Source organism: Thunnus thynnus, chromosome 22 (genome assembly GCF_963924715.1).
Source record: "Thunnus thynnus chromosome 22, fThuThy2.1, whole genome shotgun sequence".
NCBI classification, from domain to species: Eukaryota; Metazoa; Chordata; class Actinopteri; order Scombriformes; family Scombridae; genus Thunnus; species Thunnus thynnus.
In genome coordinates, this window is record NC_089538.1 from 13437707 (window position 1) to 13455326 (window position 17620).

The following is a 17620-nucleotide window of genomic DNA, read 5'->3' on the forward strand; positions in this document are numbered from 1 at the left end:
GCTGCTGTAACACTTTATATTCCCTTTGGGATTCATAAAGAACTATATCTATCTATCTATCTATCTATCTATCTATCTATCTATCTATCTATCTAGACCTGTACATACATTGTTTACATACTTGTACGTAACTGTGTGTATACAGTACATAGGTTCACAAGTACTCCCGATACGCAGATACAGAATACAATTCAAATTGAGCATATTGCTATGTTAAGAAAGACAAAATACAGTATGTGTTAGATTGTATGAACAAAAATAAATGTATGGACCTAGTTTTATTTCAGTTTCTAGTTCAGATTTTAGTTATTTATATTGCCACAAAGCGCTGGAATTCGCTCCAGCATGTAGCTCCGTTGTCGGAGCTCCGGCGGGTTCCATGAACGCACCGTGTTCCAGAGTACTAGTACAGCGCTGAGTGACAGTCCTGCTCCTCCTCGGTAGCTGCTCCGCTCCGCTCCTCACTACAGCTACAGGACCAGAGCCGAGCAGGGCAGGGGTGGGGGGACATACTGACAGACAGACAGACAGACAGACAGACAGTGTGAAGCAGGATGGGCTCTGTACTCTGTGATGTGCAGTAAATGGGATTAAACCGCTCAGACAGCGCTTGGAAACACTCGCAGCAGTAGTAGTAGTAGTAGTGGAGAGTAGGGGGAGCTCCGCACCGCGCCGCGCCGCATGTGGTTCTCCCTGTGCGCCGTTCGTACGAGAGGAAAAACAACCAGAAAGAAGAAGGAAACTAAGTATTTCTGCAGCCCCTCATTCAGGTTTAACCTCCGGGACTCGCAGTAGCAGCAAACCCAAAAAGCCGACCCCTGCCTCCCCTCTCACATGCCTGCGTTGATGTGGGAGAGAGGGAGGGGAGCGGAGCCGGGGGATGTTTGAATTACCTCGCTAAACTTGCAGAAATACTACAAGAGGGGAAGAGATAAAAAAAAAAAACACAAGTTGTGGAGACCTTAAGGGAGATACTGGTTGTCATGGAGAGCCAAGTGTGCGAGAACCAGAGTTGCGAGGACGTGCGGAAGAGCGGCTACCTCCGCAAGCAGAAGTCCATGCACCGGCGGTACTTCGTGCTCCGCGCCGCCTCGGAGCGCGGCCCGGCCCGCCTGGAGTACTACGAGAGCGAGAAGAAATTCCGCGGCAAGGCCCCCGTCCCGAAGAAAGCCGTGGCCCTGGAAACCTGCTTCAACATCAACAAGCGGGCCGACTCCAAGAACAAGCACATGATCGTGCTCTACACCCGCGCCGAGAGTTTCGCCATCGCCGCGGAGAACGAGGCGGACCAGGACGAGTGGTACCAGGCCATGGTAGACCTGCAGTGCAAAAGTAAGCAAAAAAAAAAAAAAAAAAGTCCAAAAAGAAACACACTCATGCACGCTCTCACGCATGCATACACACACTCAATACTGTATGAGGCTCTGCACGGGAAGAGAAACGTGGCAATGCCTGCAGAGCAAAACCCGAGCGGAGCGGCGGTGCAGCAGCAGAAGCGCACTGCAGATCGGGACATGTCTCATTCCAGTGTTTGCGGTAATATGCAGGGATTGTTTGAAAACTATTACAGCTCCACCAGGGCCAGGTTTTGCATAGTTTGTGTCTGCGATGTAGCCGCCAATACCTTTTGGATTCTTGGGATTTTTTTAAAAGCAGGGTGGTATTCATTTTTTCACACTTTTTAAAAAACGGGGTATAGTTGTTTACAAACGGCCTCTGAAGGGAGTGTGAGTGTAAACATGCGCCTTGAAGCTGCACACTGGAGCTTATCCTCACCACCAGTGCTTATCATACTGGTGTCACAGGGTAGATATTTACCCGTAGTTGTCCTCCAGACTTTCTCTGCGGGGCCCCCGCTACCATCTTTTACCTCTTCCCCCCCTCCCCAAGTTAAACTGCTCAAACACACCCTGCCTGCCTTCTTGTTTACTTTGTCTGCTGACATTGCGATATCACTTCATGCATTGATCTTAAAAGAGCATAAAAATGCCTGAAAGTAGTCGGAGAAGCACATCCGAACTTGGACACTTCATTCATTTAAGATTAATAGTCATTTCCTGATTTATTAGCAGAATCCAAGCTTCTTCAAGATGTGTTTGATGCTGCTTCAGATAGCCTCAACTCCCCCAAATATCACCCATGTAGATTTCTCAAATGGTGTCTATCAGCCGCTGTGTAAACACAGCTGTCAGAGCAATAGTGGTGAGCACAGCAACTTCAAATCACCTGTTCAGCCTTCCCCTCCTCTCTCTCTCTCTCTCTCTCTGTCTCTCTGTGTCTCTCTCTCTCCTGCTATGGGAGACCAGACGGGCCACAAGGGACACATGACGCAATCTTGGCAAACTAAGATAGGAGTTCAAAGGTGCTTCTTACACATGACCTGCCGATCTGTTACATAAAGCAGCTGATTAGCGGCGGGGCGGCTCTGAAATAACACACCTGAGGAGAGAAAATGAGGCCAGATATATTTATTAGTCCAGTTTTCCATTTGGAAGCGAAGGCGAGCGAGTAAGTTTCAGATGCAACAAGGATTTACAAGCGAAAAAGGCTGCCAGTAGGTGCATTAGGGAACTCTAGTGTGACCCTTATAGATCAGGAATTGGTGTCAACATCATGGCGCCCCCCCAACCTTCCCAGTTGCTTTTAAACAACTGGGCTCTGTGTGTGTTTGTGTGTGTGTTTGCGTGTAAGTGCATCCCACTCTCCTCAAGTATTTGACGAGTTTCCGCGAGACCGAGGAGAGAGACGGTGAGAGCGAATTGGCAGATGTTGGATCGGAGATGCAAGCCTGGGGGATTGTGGGAAAAAATGAAAAGAAGTTGAGGAACAAAACAAATTTTTCAAACATCCCTAAAGTGTGTGTGTGTGTGTGTGCGGAGGTCAGATGTACAGAAATCCTGGTTTTCATTGGCTGCAGCTCAGCAGGTGAGAGAGAGAGAGAGCGCGCGCTGGGCCCTTCCGAGAGGCAACCAGACCAGCAACCGTCGACATCATCGCGCCATCTTTGAAATAACAAGTCAGTTGAGCCGGCGCTGCAATGACGGCCGCTCGTCTCCGTCGCCCTCTTTTTGTTGCTTCAAGTGTTGGGTTTCCAACGTAAATCACCCTCGCGGACAATGACAAAGAGCTGCGGCTGGGCTGCCGGGTAAACTCGTGCGCTGGCAGGCATTTTTCTTGTGGTATGTGCTGCAGCTCGTGCACAGTTTTCTGCTCATACAAAAATGAGGCCACACAAACACACACACACACACACACACACACACACACATGATCCAGGCTCCTACAGGGAGAGTTTTGTAAGAAGGGGGAGTTGTAGGGTCAAAGCCAATTGCTGCCTAAACCTGCATGTGTGAAAATAGCTTCAGTGCACTTACACACACACACACAAACACACACACACACACATTGAACAGTGTCAGGCTTCCTGCCTGTAATAACCCTCCTGTGGTATGTGCAGCTCATACACAGTTTCACGTCTTTGGTGTCTGTATGTTGATTGAGCCCTCCGCACCTCCTGCTGTCTTCCTGCCTCGTCAAACACACACTATCACTACTCCTCCGCTGTCAGTACGGTGCAGTACTTGTCCCCCCCCCCCCCCCCCCCTCCCCAGCTGAAGAATTCACAGCCTGCAGACTGAAAACAGGGCGAAGCCGAAGGGGCCCGGAGCCAAGAGATGCTGCACTCTCTCTGTCTCACATATTTTCCGGCCGACCACTCCCTCAACTTGATACCTGTGTAGCTCCTCATATCTTCTCTGTAAAGCCCTGTCAGAGTTGCTACGGGGGGGGGGGGATGAAGTTCTCAGCGGGACGCCTCGGCTGGAGGTGGAATCAAAGTTTTGGGTTAAAGTTTGAAATAATTGGGTTGCTTTGAGACTTCGCAGCAGGACGCTGCTCATCTTGCAGGGCAGCGAGCGTGCATACAGTGGAAGCACAATAAACAGTATAGATGTCTGTGTTGTGTATAGTTCTGCTTTGGGTCTGGGAAACTCACCTAAAGCAGTCCAGGAACTGTCCAATATCACACAGGCTCCCCTCGAGCGGGCGGTAATTACACAAACACGAGCCAGCTGCCGTGCAGGGCGATATTAGGATCGGAGTTATTTATTCAGCTGAGTCCAGTAAGACCCTTTCGGGCAGCGAGTACAGTATCAGGCTTGTGGGCAGCTATTTGCTCAACTATTAGGAGTCAGTCGAGTGTGTAAAGGCTTAACCTCGACGAAACGGGCGGAGGTGCGGCCCACAATCGCCGCTTGCCAGGAAAACTTGCCCATAGCTCAGGCACCACCTCAGGAATTGTTGACCTCAATAAAACAATATGGCAGAGTCAAACTTTGGAGCCGGTGGCACTTAATGAAAGAGAAGCGCTATCTACGAACACACCCACACAAACAAACAGCTAAATAAGCAGCATGTTGAAAACATGAACAACAAGCAGATATAAGTCTTTCATTCAGCGCTGAAACAATAAGTCGACTGATATTTTTTAGATAATCGAGTAATCGTTGAAGTCGTTTATCAAGCAAAAGTAAAAATATTTGCTGGTTCCAGTTTCTCCAACGTGAGAGATTATGCTTTTCTCTATTTTACATCAATGTAAATGTATTATCTTTGAGTGCTGAACTAAACCAGTTGAAGGCAAAACTGTCATTTTTCACTACTTTCTTATATTTTCTAGTTTAAATACTCAATCAGTAAATAAATGATTATTAGTTGTGGCCTTACGCAGATATAAATTCACCTCAACAAGATATAATGTGTGTTTTTAAGTATCTGTTATACCCAAAAACATCATAATTATTTTTAGATTTATCCAATGTAGGGCTGTAACTTGATTAATTGATTGTCTGTGTTAAAAAATAGTGGAAAAAGCTCATCACAGTTTCTTTCAACTCAAAATGATGTCGTCAAATCCAAATAATCCAAAACACAAATATAGTTAGATCATTGTCACAAAATAAAATAAGAAAACTCTTATAATTCAGAACCTGGAATGAGGGAAAGTTTGGCATTTTGTCTTAAAATTTGGCTTTAACGAGCAATCAATTATCACATTGTTGCAGATGAATTCTCTGTCGATGGAGTTATTGTGTCAGCTCTGCCTTACGGAGCTGTCTATATAGTTTTGTTGTGATCTTCTGAGGCTTGTTGACATCACTGCAGTACAGTAAATCCACATGGAATTCAGTTTTCCGTGTTCAAAGCTCCCCCCCCCCCCCCCAAAAAAAAAAAAGACATTTGAAACACCGAGTAGCAACATCTGTTTCCAAATATAATGATATGGTTAGTCATGCTAATCCGCAGAGCAGTTTTTCCTTCACTGTAAACCTGTTGTCAATTAGGTCTGTGGATTATCAAGATGTAATTTTTGACACTTTTACTACCACAAAGCAAAAGCAGTCGATGGCACTGAGCTGCAGCCGATATCTACAAACCTCAGCAAACCACACTCAAAGTATCTTGATATATAAGAGGAGGAGTTGTGTTTTTTTGGGGGTGAGCTTGTCCTATATTCTCTATTTCAGGATTATGAACTAAAGAGACTTTCTGTCAGACTGTCTGCGGCTCTGTAGTGTTTTTATCCTGGAGTGTTGGTTGGCTGCGCAAGCCAATGAGATCTGGATCTCACCAGTGGCTAGCCGAGCTGGCCGATTAAACGTTAAGCCGTGCTTAAGCACTGCTCATCTCCCTAATTAGGCAGTAATCATTGTCTCGAGGGTCAGCCGCTGGTGGCACAGTAGAGGCTGTGTGCTAACAAAGTCAGAGAGGAGAGGAGTCATTAAAGGAAGTCATAAAACCAAGAGTTTAAAAAATAATGTCCATCTTTTCTACTTCTCTTGCTGGTGTTCTTTTAGAGCCCTAATCCAGGCTGAAGAGCAACGAGCTGCCACAGGGTATTTCCTCTGCATAAATAGTTTGCGCACGTTAACACCCTGTAATTTCATTTAACACGACAAGCTGGCCAGCCAGGCCTCATCATGGCCTCTCAGCTCTGGCTTCCTCGCATCACAGTTACAGTTAAACATGGCGGGCTGGAGTCTGACAAAGGCCTTGAGCTCTCGGCTTTATCTCTGCCGCTGCGCATCGGGGTCGGCTCACCGCGGAAACAGCCCGTCAATTAAGTGCTCCGGTTTGATCGACAGCAAAGCAAGGCCGGGGGCAACGTGATCCATTTAGTCAATGAGCGTCCATATGTTGAGCACGACAGAGCCGTGGGGCTTTAAATGCATGGTAACCTTTTACAGCGGGCTGTATTGATTGCTGCTGGTTGATACTAACCCATTACCGACGGCACAGTGGAGGTCAGGAAGTTCATGAGTTGGGATTTATCAGCTTTGCAGTGAATGCATTAGAAACTTGGAGAGAAATTAGTGAAGACCCTCCTCATTATTACTTAGCGTGCAGTTCCTCTGGGATGCAATACAAGATACTGCATTGATTGGATGTACTGAAACATGCAGTAACAGCACTGCACCGCCAAGACATACATGCAAGATGAATCCTCTTCCAGTCTTTGCAGCAAGTTAAAAAAATAACATGTATGTTCTGTTTTTTTAATTGTGTCTTTAGAGGGGAATTCTTATGCACTACTTTTGGCAGTGAAATCCAGGAGTTCAGACGTGAAATCAGGTGAAAGTTGGATAAAATATTCACTTCTGTACAATTTAGCTCAAAGGAATGTGTGCTGGGTATTAACAAGTTGGACAGTTTCCTATTTTCTTTGGACATATACACTCTGCTGCACATGTTTACACAGTGCTTGTAGATACGTCTTACAACTGTGGATGACTGAAACTGTAATGAGTTAGATCAGCTCTACAGCATTAAGAAACATTATCTAGGCTCTTTAAAAAAGACAGGCATTAATAAAAGGTTTGACAAGGCAGATACATGAATGAGTAAAATATCTATGAAGTGCAAATGTATGATATACTGTATAATATGGAGATAAATGGTGAATTACAATTGAATTATAAACATTTACACATTAAACGTGACCTTAATCTGATGCTTTGCACTTTTTAACATGAATTTTGTTGGAATGCAGTTCATGTGTGTTATGAGCTATTTTTTTTTTTTTTTAATATTCATGCTCTGTATTTGCTGTAAAACTACCAAAATACTTTTAAAAAAATCACTTCCTTGGTAGACCAGAATGAATTCCTGAATTGCTTTGGAAAATTGAAATAAGAAGAAACATATTGGTCAGTTTTTTTCAAAATTGTATTTTATTATATTAAAAAAAAAAAAAAAAAAAAAAAACCTCACTATTTTGGAAGTTAAGGTCCTAAAACAATGCTGGAATACATTAGGAACCCACACTATCGTTCACACTTACAGTTAACTCCTGGGACTCTTCGCTCAGCGTTACCAGAATGTTCTGTTCTGACCTGATATTACCGAGACGTTATGTTTACTAACTCCGAGCCAGGCGAACCAACAAAATCCAAGCCCCAAGTTTCTCTTTTTTTTTTTTTTTTTTTTTTTTTTTTGCGTGTCCCGTCAAGGGACAACAAACCTTGGATGCGTCACCTATAATTTCATGTGCTTGTGTATGTGTGCACTTCTGGATAACACGAACCACATGTGGAATTAACCTTAGGCAGATGCTGGTGTTGGGGGAAGCATTGTGTCCCTGAGTGTGGGCCCAGAGAGAGGGGGATTACAGATGGTGGAGATGGATGCAGAGATAGGAAGTGGAGGAGCTGAAAAAGAGGAAAGCGGGTACACATGGCAGCCAGAGATTAGCCCAACTGTTTTCACTGCTGGGTGGCTCTCTCTCTCTCTGTCTCGCTTTTCTCTCTCTCAGATACATGCTGGGACAAAAAGTACACAGCTGTCTCCTATCTATCCGCGCTGGTAACCTGGTACGGCAGTAAGGGGGTGCGTAGGGGAGGGGAGGGAGGGGGGCACAGTAGCTGAGACAGAGACGGGGTGGAAAACGGGGTTCATTCAGCCCACCAAAGTTCCTTGTGCAGTGTTTTGCGGTGTTATGACGCAGCACAGCATGCTAGGGCAATGAGGTCAGAAACTTGGAACCGAACCTAGCGAGAGCCAGCCGGTTCATTGCCAGAGTAGTTTTCTCTGATTTACAGGCTGCATTAGCTAACTAAAAAAGGGGATTTTATTATGAATCTTGCTATAAATTTGAATCATTTAAGTCTCTGATATTTTCTTTCTTGGCGGCTTCTCATCAACCCTAAACACTTTTTCAGAAATATATTATATCAAGATTATTGAGTGACTGTAGCTTAAAGTTGCCAGTGGAAAGACGCTACACTTCCATATTGTTTTGCTACTTGAACATTTGAATCTTTAAACTCACAAGTATCCCACCCAGTGCTTCAATAACAATTCCCCCGTATCCTGTTGTTGCTGTGGGTGAGTTGATACAATCCACAGTCCCTCAAGACCCCTATGGAAGACCTACTTCCTTAGGATTTGTGTGATAACCATAACAATAATCAGCCTGTCACACTGGGAGGAGCTGTCAATATCTCAGCAGGCATCTGGTGGCCCCAGGGTAAATATCGCAGCCCTATACCCCCCCTGAACACACACATACACACCAACACATACTCCCTTATAGCTCGACAGCGATGAGAAACCAAAGGCAACACAGCTCCGCCTCAACGCCAATAGCTCGACTCATATTTAGTTGAGAAAATTGGGTTAGATTATGGCTTCCTTGTATACAGTCTATGATCTCAAGGGAGGCAGCTCGAGCACAGCAAATAAATTGGCATGAATAGACAGCAGTGTTGGCCGCGTAGGTTGCCATTCTCCAGCCGCACGTAAGACTGCGAGTTTCATGTGTGGTCACGGCGAAAGTGAAGTAAACAACTGGAGTGTGAATAAGCTAGTGTAAGTTGTTTTCATGTTGCTAAAAAAAGGAAAATACAGCACTGAAACTTTTAAATAATATCAGTCACCTTGTATGAACTATTTGACCAGATATGGGCGGCGTTTCAAGGTTGCGTCAAGGTTAACAGAATGTTGTTCCGCACACATCGCCCCTATTCAACCAGCAAGCTTAACGCAGATGCTTCATTACCTCCAGGTGTGTTGTGCTTTCATGTGCATCCGGCTTCAGTCCTTAGATTTATCTCCTGCTAAGGGCCACTTTGCGTGCGTGCGGGTTCGTTATTTTTTATACGGGTGGAAGCGTTGCTGCACGGAAGAGAGGGGAAAAAAAAAAAAGGGTACAGTTTTCTCAACAGCCACCTCCGTCGAGCACCACACCGCCATGAGGGTCCCCCGGAGGAAAGCCAGGGGCAATCTATAATTCATACCGCTCCGTGTAGGATCAACCCTAGCTTTATGTAACCACGAAGAAAGGTCTGTGATGCCTGACAGGAGTAAATCAGTCTGCAACCCTGTAGGACTCTGGGAAAAAAAAAAAAAAAAAACCTCTTAAAGGTTTTTTCAGTGCTTTTGAGAGTTTTCGGGAAGTGTGCACAGCCTGAGTGGCCCTGAGATGAAGGGTGTTTGTGTGTTTGTGTGGAAGGGCTGTTGAGGGCACAGCTGAGGTTTAAGGCTGCACTGTACTCAAAACAAACAACACACTTGTTCTCAAGACAAGTTAAATGGGCTCTTGAAAATGAAAAGAGGAAAAGATACTCTTCGAGGAACATGCTGCACTGCGGTCTCAGTTAATCTCAAGAAGCAACGGCCTGAAATTTTTAATTTAAGAATAAATTATGCAAGCAATCCGAAAAGAAACGTTTACTTTTTTTTTTTTTTTCCTCTTGAAGGATTCTTTTAAAAGGCCCCGCTGTCCCTTCTTAATGGCGCTCTGATATCTCTTTTCAATCTCCTGCAGTCTCTCATTCCCTCAGTCCCCACTGAAAAATCCCCAAACCATCTCTTCCTGTTGTAAATCTAAATCGAGGAGGCAAACAGGACTTCTTGCGCACAGAGAACAGCAGTACATGAAACAGCCATGCATGGCCATGAATGAGTCATCTAATGTAGGGGGGGGTGCCTCCACACACACAGCCACTAAGCCACAGCCTCCATAGCTTTCAGCAAAACATCTATTCTAGGTCTCTTTCAAGTTGTGAACGATCCTCCAATTTTGGGGAAGCAGACTGGAAGAAGACACAGCGAGACACGTCAGACTTCTTCTTTTGCAATCACAAGAATCACAAGTAAAAAATGTTTTTGGGAAGACGATTCGGGGAAATGTTTGTCATAATGGAAGCGCAGCTAATATGGCGTCCGCTGTGCATGCTGAGGGTTCTTGTCTACATATGGTTGTCATTGTAGGATTTGCAACAGAGGCATGGGAAAGGAAGAACAAACGCACGCAGACATACAAGCATATATTTGTAATGCTGCGGTCAGGGTGCACTATGATTAGACTGATTGGGCCAAAATTGTTGCTTAAAGTTAGAATACCACACAAACTTTGTGAAAGTATGATCGTTCACTCAGATACAGGTCAAGAAACTTTTATGCCATCAACACTTTAATCTGCTGCCAGATATGATGGGCTAATAACGCAGGTGCCCAAGTTCACAGTTATTGCACAAAGAACATCCTGTTCCCACGAAGGGAACAGGTGAGCCTCCTCGTTGAGGTTTCAGTCTTGTTGTGACGATGATGGATTCTGTGTTGTAGATTGACAATTCATATCATGCTCAGACGTAGCCAAACTGGCGATTCAACAGAGGAGACTTGAGAAATGTGATACATGGGAGGAAAGGGAACATTTTTTAAGGAATATTTTGGGGTGGTTCCTTAAAAAAGAATAAGAATCCACCCCAAAACATGAGCTACATTGTGGTATTCCTGTAATCCTGGGCTTTTCAGTCAACAGATGTGAAGTCCCTTGTTGCTGAAAGTAATAGAGCTTAGAAGTAAATCTGTGATATATTCAGAGGCAGTTTCAATTGCTGAACTGAAAGAGTTGCACAGCATGACAGAATTAAGGTAATTTTCTGGGGTAATGGGCACATTTCCTGCTTCAGATCTGTGAACAATACTGTGACTTAAAACACCAAACAGGCAGCCAAATATTGTTAAGTGGTTAAGTAAGTCCCCTGCTTTTGTATGGTCCCTACCGGGCCAGGATCAAATCTCACCAAGTGCTTTCTCTCCTGTGTTTCCTCCCCTCATTAATTCCCTACTGTCTGAGTACAGAACACCTAACACAAAGGATGAATAGACTGCCCTGTACTCCTGCTAAAAGACACTAGGTTTTATTAGTTTACAAAGCCAGTTTATTGTCGGTAGAGCAGCTCAAGAAAATGGCTCTTGAGGAGCTTATTGAATGCCTGCTCTTTGGTTTCTAGCCATCTATTGGAATTGCTTGCTTTGGTTTTGGAGAAGATTCACTTGCTAAGCACTTTCCAAGTTGGTTCACTTTAGTTTTTCCACAACGGTTGCTTTTCTTTCATAGTCATCATTCTTGTTTGGGGCTTCAGTTGTCAACGGTTTAATCCTTCAACACTGGTATGTGTGCTGTTATGTGTGAGTTTGTGTGTGTTTGTGCAGTTGATGAATGAGACCCCAGGTATGGAGCCTGCAGGTACAGCGAGCAGGTCTCACAAGCTGATGCATGCTTAGTTTGAACTGAAATCTGGTCTAAAAATCTGTGAAAAGCTCAATATCAGCACAGCTTACATAATAAAGGCACCTTGCCCTCGACATGCAGGTAAATAGTGGTAGTTTCACCTGGTGTTCCTTTTGTTCACAGATGCATGAAGGTCATAGTGGTGCTTTGTTTCAGCGGTTACACTTGCCAGTGTTCTTCGTAACATAAATCCTCCTTTCTAACACTTCAATTACCCTTGTTTCTATCCAACCATATCCCCCCCCTCATTTTTCTTTTTTTCACTCAAACAACCCTTTTAATCTGCTACTATCTCTGTTTTGTCCCTGTAGGTAAGAACCCCACTGACTGTGGAGCTGCTGGGGACTATGGTGTGCCCAATCCTGGGCCAGCCTTCAAAGAGGTGTGGCAGGTGAAGGTGTGGCCCAAAGGTCTAGGCCAGGCCAAGAACCTGGTGGGCATCTATCGCCTTTGCCTAACTGACAAAACAGTTAACTTTGTCAAACTCAACTCTGATGCTGCTGCGGTGGTGCTGCAGCTGATGAACGTCCGACGCTGCGGACATTCAGAAAACTTCTTCTTTGTTGAGGTGGGCCGCTCTGCTGTGACAGGCCCGGGCGAGTTCTGGATGCAGGTGAGCCTGTAATCTGCAGTCCCCTTTATGTTGACTGTTTCACCCACCAATCCCAAATATATGTGAAGAGCCTATAATCAGCAGAGTGGAAGAAACTGCACAGTTACCCAGTTTTACGGTTAGAGTTGAGTCAACCCTATATTATGGTTCAATTCAGGTTTTGTAGATGCAGTTAAATTAATTCCAGAAGGCAGTCATACATGGAGAAACAAAGAGCTAGTAGTAAAGAGGCTTTTCTGATCTAAAAATACTCCCTAAATGCAAATGTTACTGAAATCCCAACATCAATCTACTATGAGAATGAACAATTAAACTTTCCAAATCATATTTGCTTCAGTTTTCATTCATTGAATGATTTGGATTGAGGGTTGAATTCACAGATCGATTTTGTGTCTGCTACAACTATGGTTTGAGTTTACTGTTTGAGATGGATTTTTGTTTAAATTCTTAGGTGGATGATTCGGTTGTCGCCCAGAACATGCATGAAACCTTGCTGGAAGCCATGAAGGCGCTGAGCGAGGAGTTTCGTCAACGGAGCAAATCTCAGTCAAACTCTGGCCCTGGAGGAGGTGCCACTGCCTCGAACCCCATCAGCGTTCCCTCTCGTCGCCACCACCCAAACCCTCCTCCTAGTCAGGTGGGCTTCACCCGCCGGCCCAGAACTGAGCCTCCTGGAGGAGCTAACAGCGGAGCAGGGGTCAGCAGTGCCAATGCTTCTCCCACCCCACGGCACAGCTTCCCGAGGTCTCGCACTGCCAGTGATGGGGGTAAAGGTGATGAGGGGACCATACCACTCCCAGGGCCAGGCTCCAATCCCTCTACCAACGGATCTTGCTCTACCACCCCAATCCTCAGGTCAAAATCAGCCCGCTCAGCCTCCACCACAGCTGCTAAAACTCCTCTTGGGCTGATGCGCTCCATCTCCACCCCGGCACCCTCCCCAGCCCCAAGCCTCTCTTCTAGCTCTGGGCATGGGTCAGAGTTTGGTGGCGTAGCATCATCTGCTGGGCCTGGGCCTGGGTCTGGTGCTTACAGTCGTGTACCAACACATCGCGCCTCCGTCTCCGGCTCACCCAGTGACTATGGCTCCTCAGATGAATATGGCTCCAGTCCTGGGGATCACACGCTCCTCCCTTCCCCCAGCCTTCCTGGAAGCTCTGTCGGTAGTGTCAGCAGCCAGTCCCTTAGCGAGGAGGGAGCCAATTATATTTTAATGGGCCAACGTAGTGGTGGTTGCAGCGGCAGCAGTAATCAAGGGAGCTTGATGTCCAGCTCCATGCCAGCACCAGGAACACCAGCCTGTGGCTCTCAGCCTCAGACCCGGAGAGTGCTGCGTCGCTCCTCCAGCCGTGAATGTGAAGCTGAACGTAGGCTGCTGAGCAAGAGGGCTTCCTTACCTCCTATGGCCCTGGAGAGACTGGCCCCGCAGCAGCGCAGAGGTGAGGAGCTGGCAGATGAAGACTCAGCCGACTATGCTATCATGTCGAGAAGCACCAGCCGCGAGTCATTTACTTCCATCTCCTCTTCCACACAGAGGGAATCCATCATGGGTGCTGGGTCAGCAGGGGGAGGAGGAGGGTACCTGGATGTAGCTGGGGAGTTCAAAGGTGAAGGGGGTGGTGGGGCAGGTGGAGGTGTCGATTTAGGTGTGGACAATGGGTACATGTCCATGCTGCCCGGAGTCACTCAGCCTCCAGTATCCATGTCCCAATCACTGGCTGTCTCTGTCCCCGATTCAGATTCCAAACCTGCTGATGATTACATGGCCATGACCCCTAACAATAGCGTGTCCCCTCCACAGCAGATCCGGCCTCCACCAACCTCTGATGGCTATATGATAATGTCCCCCAATAGCAGCTGTTCCCCCGATCAGCGTGGGGGTCTCTCTGGAGGGGCTTGGGTGGGCAGTGGCAGTGCTGACAGCAGGGCGGGCAGTGACTATATGAACATGTCTCCAATCAGCGCACGCTCTGTAAATGGTAGCCCCCCACCTCCTGAGCACACCAATCATTTGGAGACCAGTTCTCAACAGCAAGCCCCCAAGATGGTATACTCATATTATTCCCTTCCCCGGTCGTACAAACATAACCCCTCCACTGGACACTTTGACGATGGGCCTGGACGTGGCAGAAGGCCCAACGGGAGTGGTGTTAGGGGAATGGGAGGAGGAAGGACTATGGGAGGTCGTCAGGAGCAACTAGCCGCAGGCAATTCAGTGGTTGGACGCCACCTGTCACTCTCCTCTTCCTCATACTCCTCCAGCTCAGCCAGCAGCGAGAGCCTAGGGGAGAGCGAGGACAGAGCTACCCAGGCTGTGAGCCCCATGGCTGGGGGAACTCAGTCCAAAGATGGGAATAAGCTCCAGCAAAGACGGGGCTCTGGTGGGGTATCAAAGCACGGTAACCACTCTAGAAGCAGACCAGTAAGTCTGTTTGTTGATGTATCCAAGGCTAACACCCTTCCCAGGGTCCGTGAGAACCCTCTGCCTCCAGAACCTAAGAGCCCTGGGGAGTATGTCAGTATCGAGTTTAAGGGGGAGAAGTGCAGTCAGGCTGGGGTTGGAGGAGGACGTGGCAGGGGTCTCAGGCATGGCTTATCGCTGCCTCATGGTTCAAGCAGCCAGCATCCTCAACACAGGCCTATTTCTTGCTCAGGGAACTTTATCCCCCTCTCCCGTAGCCCTTCTGCCCCCATTACTCCCCCGGCTGCCTCCGAGTATGTCAACATGGACCTGGGCCCTTCTCCGTCCCCCTCGCCCCTCTCTCTTACCCCACTGGTTTTCCCATCTTTCCACACACCTCCCACGCCCCCAACTTTGGCTCATGCTCCCAAGGCCTGCGATGAAGTAACAACTGGCCCTCCTGAAGAGGTGGCGGAGGCGGCTGAAGCACCACTTAGAAAAAGCAGAGAAAGTGTTCCATCAGTGACTGAATCTGAGTCCCCTACATCCTGTGGTGACTACACAGAGATGGCCTTCAGCTTGAATAACAACACCGTCCCTAGGTCATCATCCAGTGTCTCTCCCAAAGCTCCTTCCCCCACCAGGACTGATCCTTCTGTACCAGTGCTATCACGGGGTCTAGACTTTCCTCTAGCCAAACCAGGGCCCAACCCAGATCATGGGGCAAAAGTTATCCGGGCCGACCCCCAAGGACGCAGACGGCACTGCTCAGAAACCTTTCTTGCCGCGCCCTCCCTCCCCACCTCTAGCTCTACTTCCTCTTCTTCAACTGCCTCCCTCTTCCCAGAACATGCCCAAGCTGTGGCCCGCCGGCTGGGCCTTGAAAGCATGCTGTGGGGGAATGGTGCTGTGACTGATACCCCCACTCAATTCCCTCTCCCTGGACAGCAGTCCATTCCCACAAACACTCAGACTTCCTCAACAGAGCAAGGCCTTAACTACATAGACTTGGACTTGGCCAACAAAGAGAGTCCCCATTTGGGCCTGGATGGGCCCTCAGGTAACCAGGCCCCCACTCGCCTCTTCTCTGTGCTGGGTGGAAGTTCTGGGGTAGGGGGAGTGGGCGCAGCAGTTGGCAGCAGCAGCAGCTCCAACCTCAACACGTACGCCAGCATCGACTTCTACAAATCAGAGGAGCTGCGGACGCATCAGAATGGAAACAAGGAGGGTACAGGTAAGAGTAGTTTGTTTCCTTTTTAGATACATTTCACCGACTGTCTTCAATTTGCCCTCAAGGTTCTCCCTTCACACAAATGTACCATGTTCTTAATATGTATCGTCATTTTCTCTCTCTCTCTCTCTCTGTCCTACTTGTGTTCTGTCACATTATTCAAATGGAAAAGAATATGCTTGAAAGATAATCCAATGGAGCACAGCTCCCCTTTCCATCTATGCATGTAATCAAACTTCACCTGGCGCCAGATTAGAAAGGAGACACTCGTCTGATTTGTACGACTGTCTATATAATCCACAATATGAGATAAAGATCGGCTGTTCTCACAGTTCATAAGCAGATTTCCTTGTCTGGGGCATGGTTTACATCTGAAGGCATACACACACTTTTCACCTGACGTGATTACGTAAAGTGTGAAACACCAGACACAACCTATAGAGATATAAGCAATATTGACATTCTGGGAATTCTTGAATGTTGTATAAGCATTCTCGTGCTAAACCCCCACCTTAGTCCAGTCTTTTGGTGTTTGAGATGTGTAGATTGTATACATACAGTATATGACAAGTGACTTCTGTTCTGGTTGAGCCATTGTTTTCCCATGAGGAGTGCCATCGCAAACATGACATTACAGTACTACTCCGAGCAAAGGAAACCATTCAGACCTGCCATTGAAGCGTTCTACACCAAGTTCAATCATGTTGAACTTTGACCCTGTTTTCTGTTGACCTTTTGATCAAAGATCCGTCAATATGACATTAGAAGGGGAGAGAGATGGAAAAGTGTGAAATTTCTATGCATCATATTTCAGTTTTTACGTCATTTTATGAGTGTCCAGAACCCTACAACTTAAAATTTATGATGATATCATGAAAGAAAATATGCATTAATTTAAATAAGGTGGCCAGATTTGTAGATTTGGCTGTAATTATATAGGTTGAATTGTTTGCTATGGTTTGTATATTTCTAAATTCAAGCAGGGTGTGGCTTTGTGATTAAAAACCATAATGCATGTACTTACTAATAAAGCTGTAGGACTATGCTGTAACTTTCTATATCATACAGACTGTATGCCTACAATTGTGCCCTAGCTGCAGTGCTATCAGACTTTTTTGTATTGAAGGGAGGTCAACAAGGCCAGATGCCGAATTTGTATGGTATTTACATTTTTTCCTACCGTGTGGGGCAATTTTGTAGCTGTGGGGGACCACCACAGCTAAACAATGCCTCAACTAGGTCACTTTGAGACGTTTCCTCATAGAAAAACATTCTCTTTGAGCCACTGTCTGCACTAAATTGGCCAGTTAAGAAATAGACGCCTGCAGTTTAAGCAGATAGAGCAGCATTTAAATGGAGATGTGGATTTATATGCATCAGTAAAACACTCAGTCGGCTTACTTAACCTTCCACAGAGGGGCTCTTGTGATGAATGCATCCTGCCAAGCCTTGTTGTTTATGTAGCCCTGCGAGCTTCCACATGATTTGTACCGTAGGTTGTGTTAGCCTTAAACCTCCAGGGTTTTTGTGGTAAACATTGCATAGCTTGACTCCACAGTTGGATTTAATGAAGGCATTAGCAAAAATTCATCATGGGATGTTGCGGTGAGTGCAGAGCAGCTGAGCTCAACAGTTGGTTCTCATAGATTCGACAGATGGAAACGAACCATCAGCCTGCATCCATACGTCGCCGTGTTGGTTTTATTGGGAGATGAAGGCCATGTTGGTGGATGCAGGCGGTGTTGACTGTGTGTATTTTAAATAGAAATGCTAGCAGGCTGCCACAGTGGGACCATA

General features: G+C 46.5%; 1 protein-coding gene across 3 annotated transcripts in view; it reads left to right on the forward strand.

Annotated features, from left to right (window-relative positions):
• The first annotated feature begins 407 nt into the window (after positions 1–407).
• si:ch73-335l21.1 (insulin receptor substrate 1-B) overlaps positions 408–17620 on the forward strand; it is a 50808-nt gene continuing 33595 nt past the window's right edge. Inside the window, exons 1-3 of one of the 3 annotated variants that reach the window (XM_067580687.1) lie at positions 408–1332; positions 11890–12191; positions 12643–15826. In XM_067580687.1, the coding sequence (XP_067436788.1) occupies positions 984–1332; positions 11890–12191; positions 12643–15826 (3835 nt within the window). In that variant the 5' untranslated portion in view covers positions 408–983. The other 2 variants (XM_067580688.1, XM_067580689.1) reach the window with 2 other exon arrangements.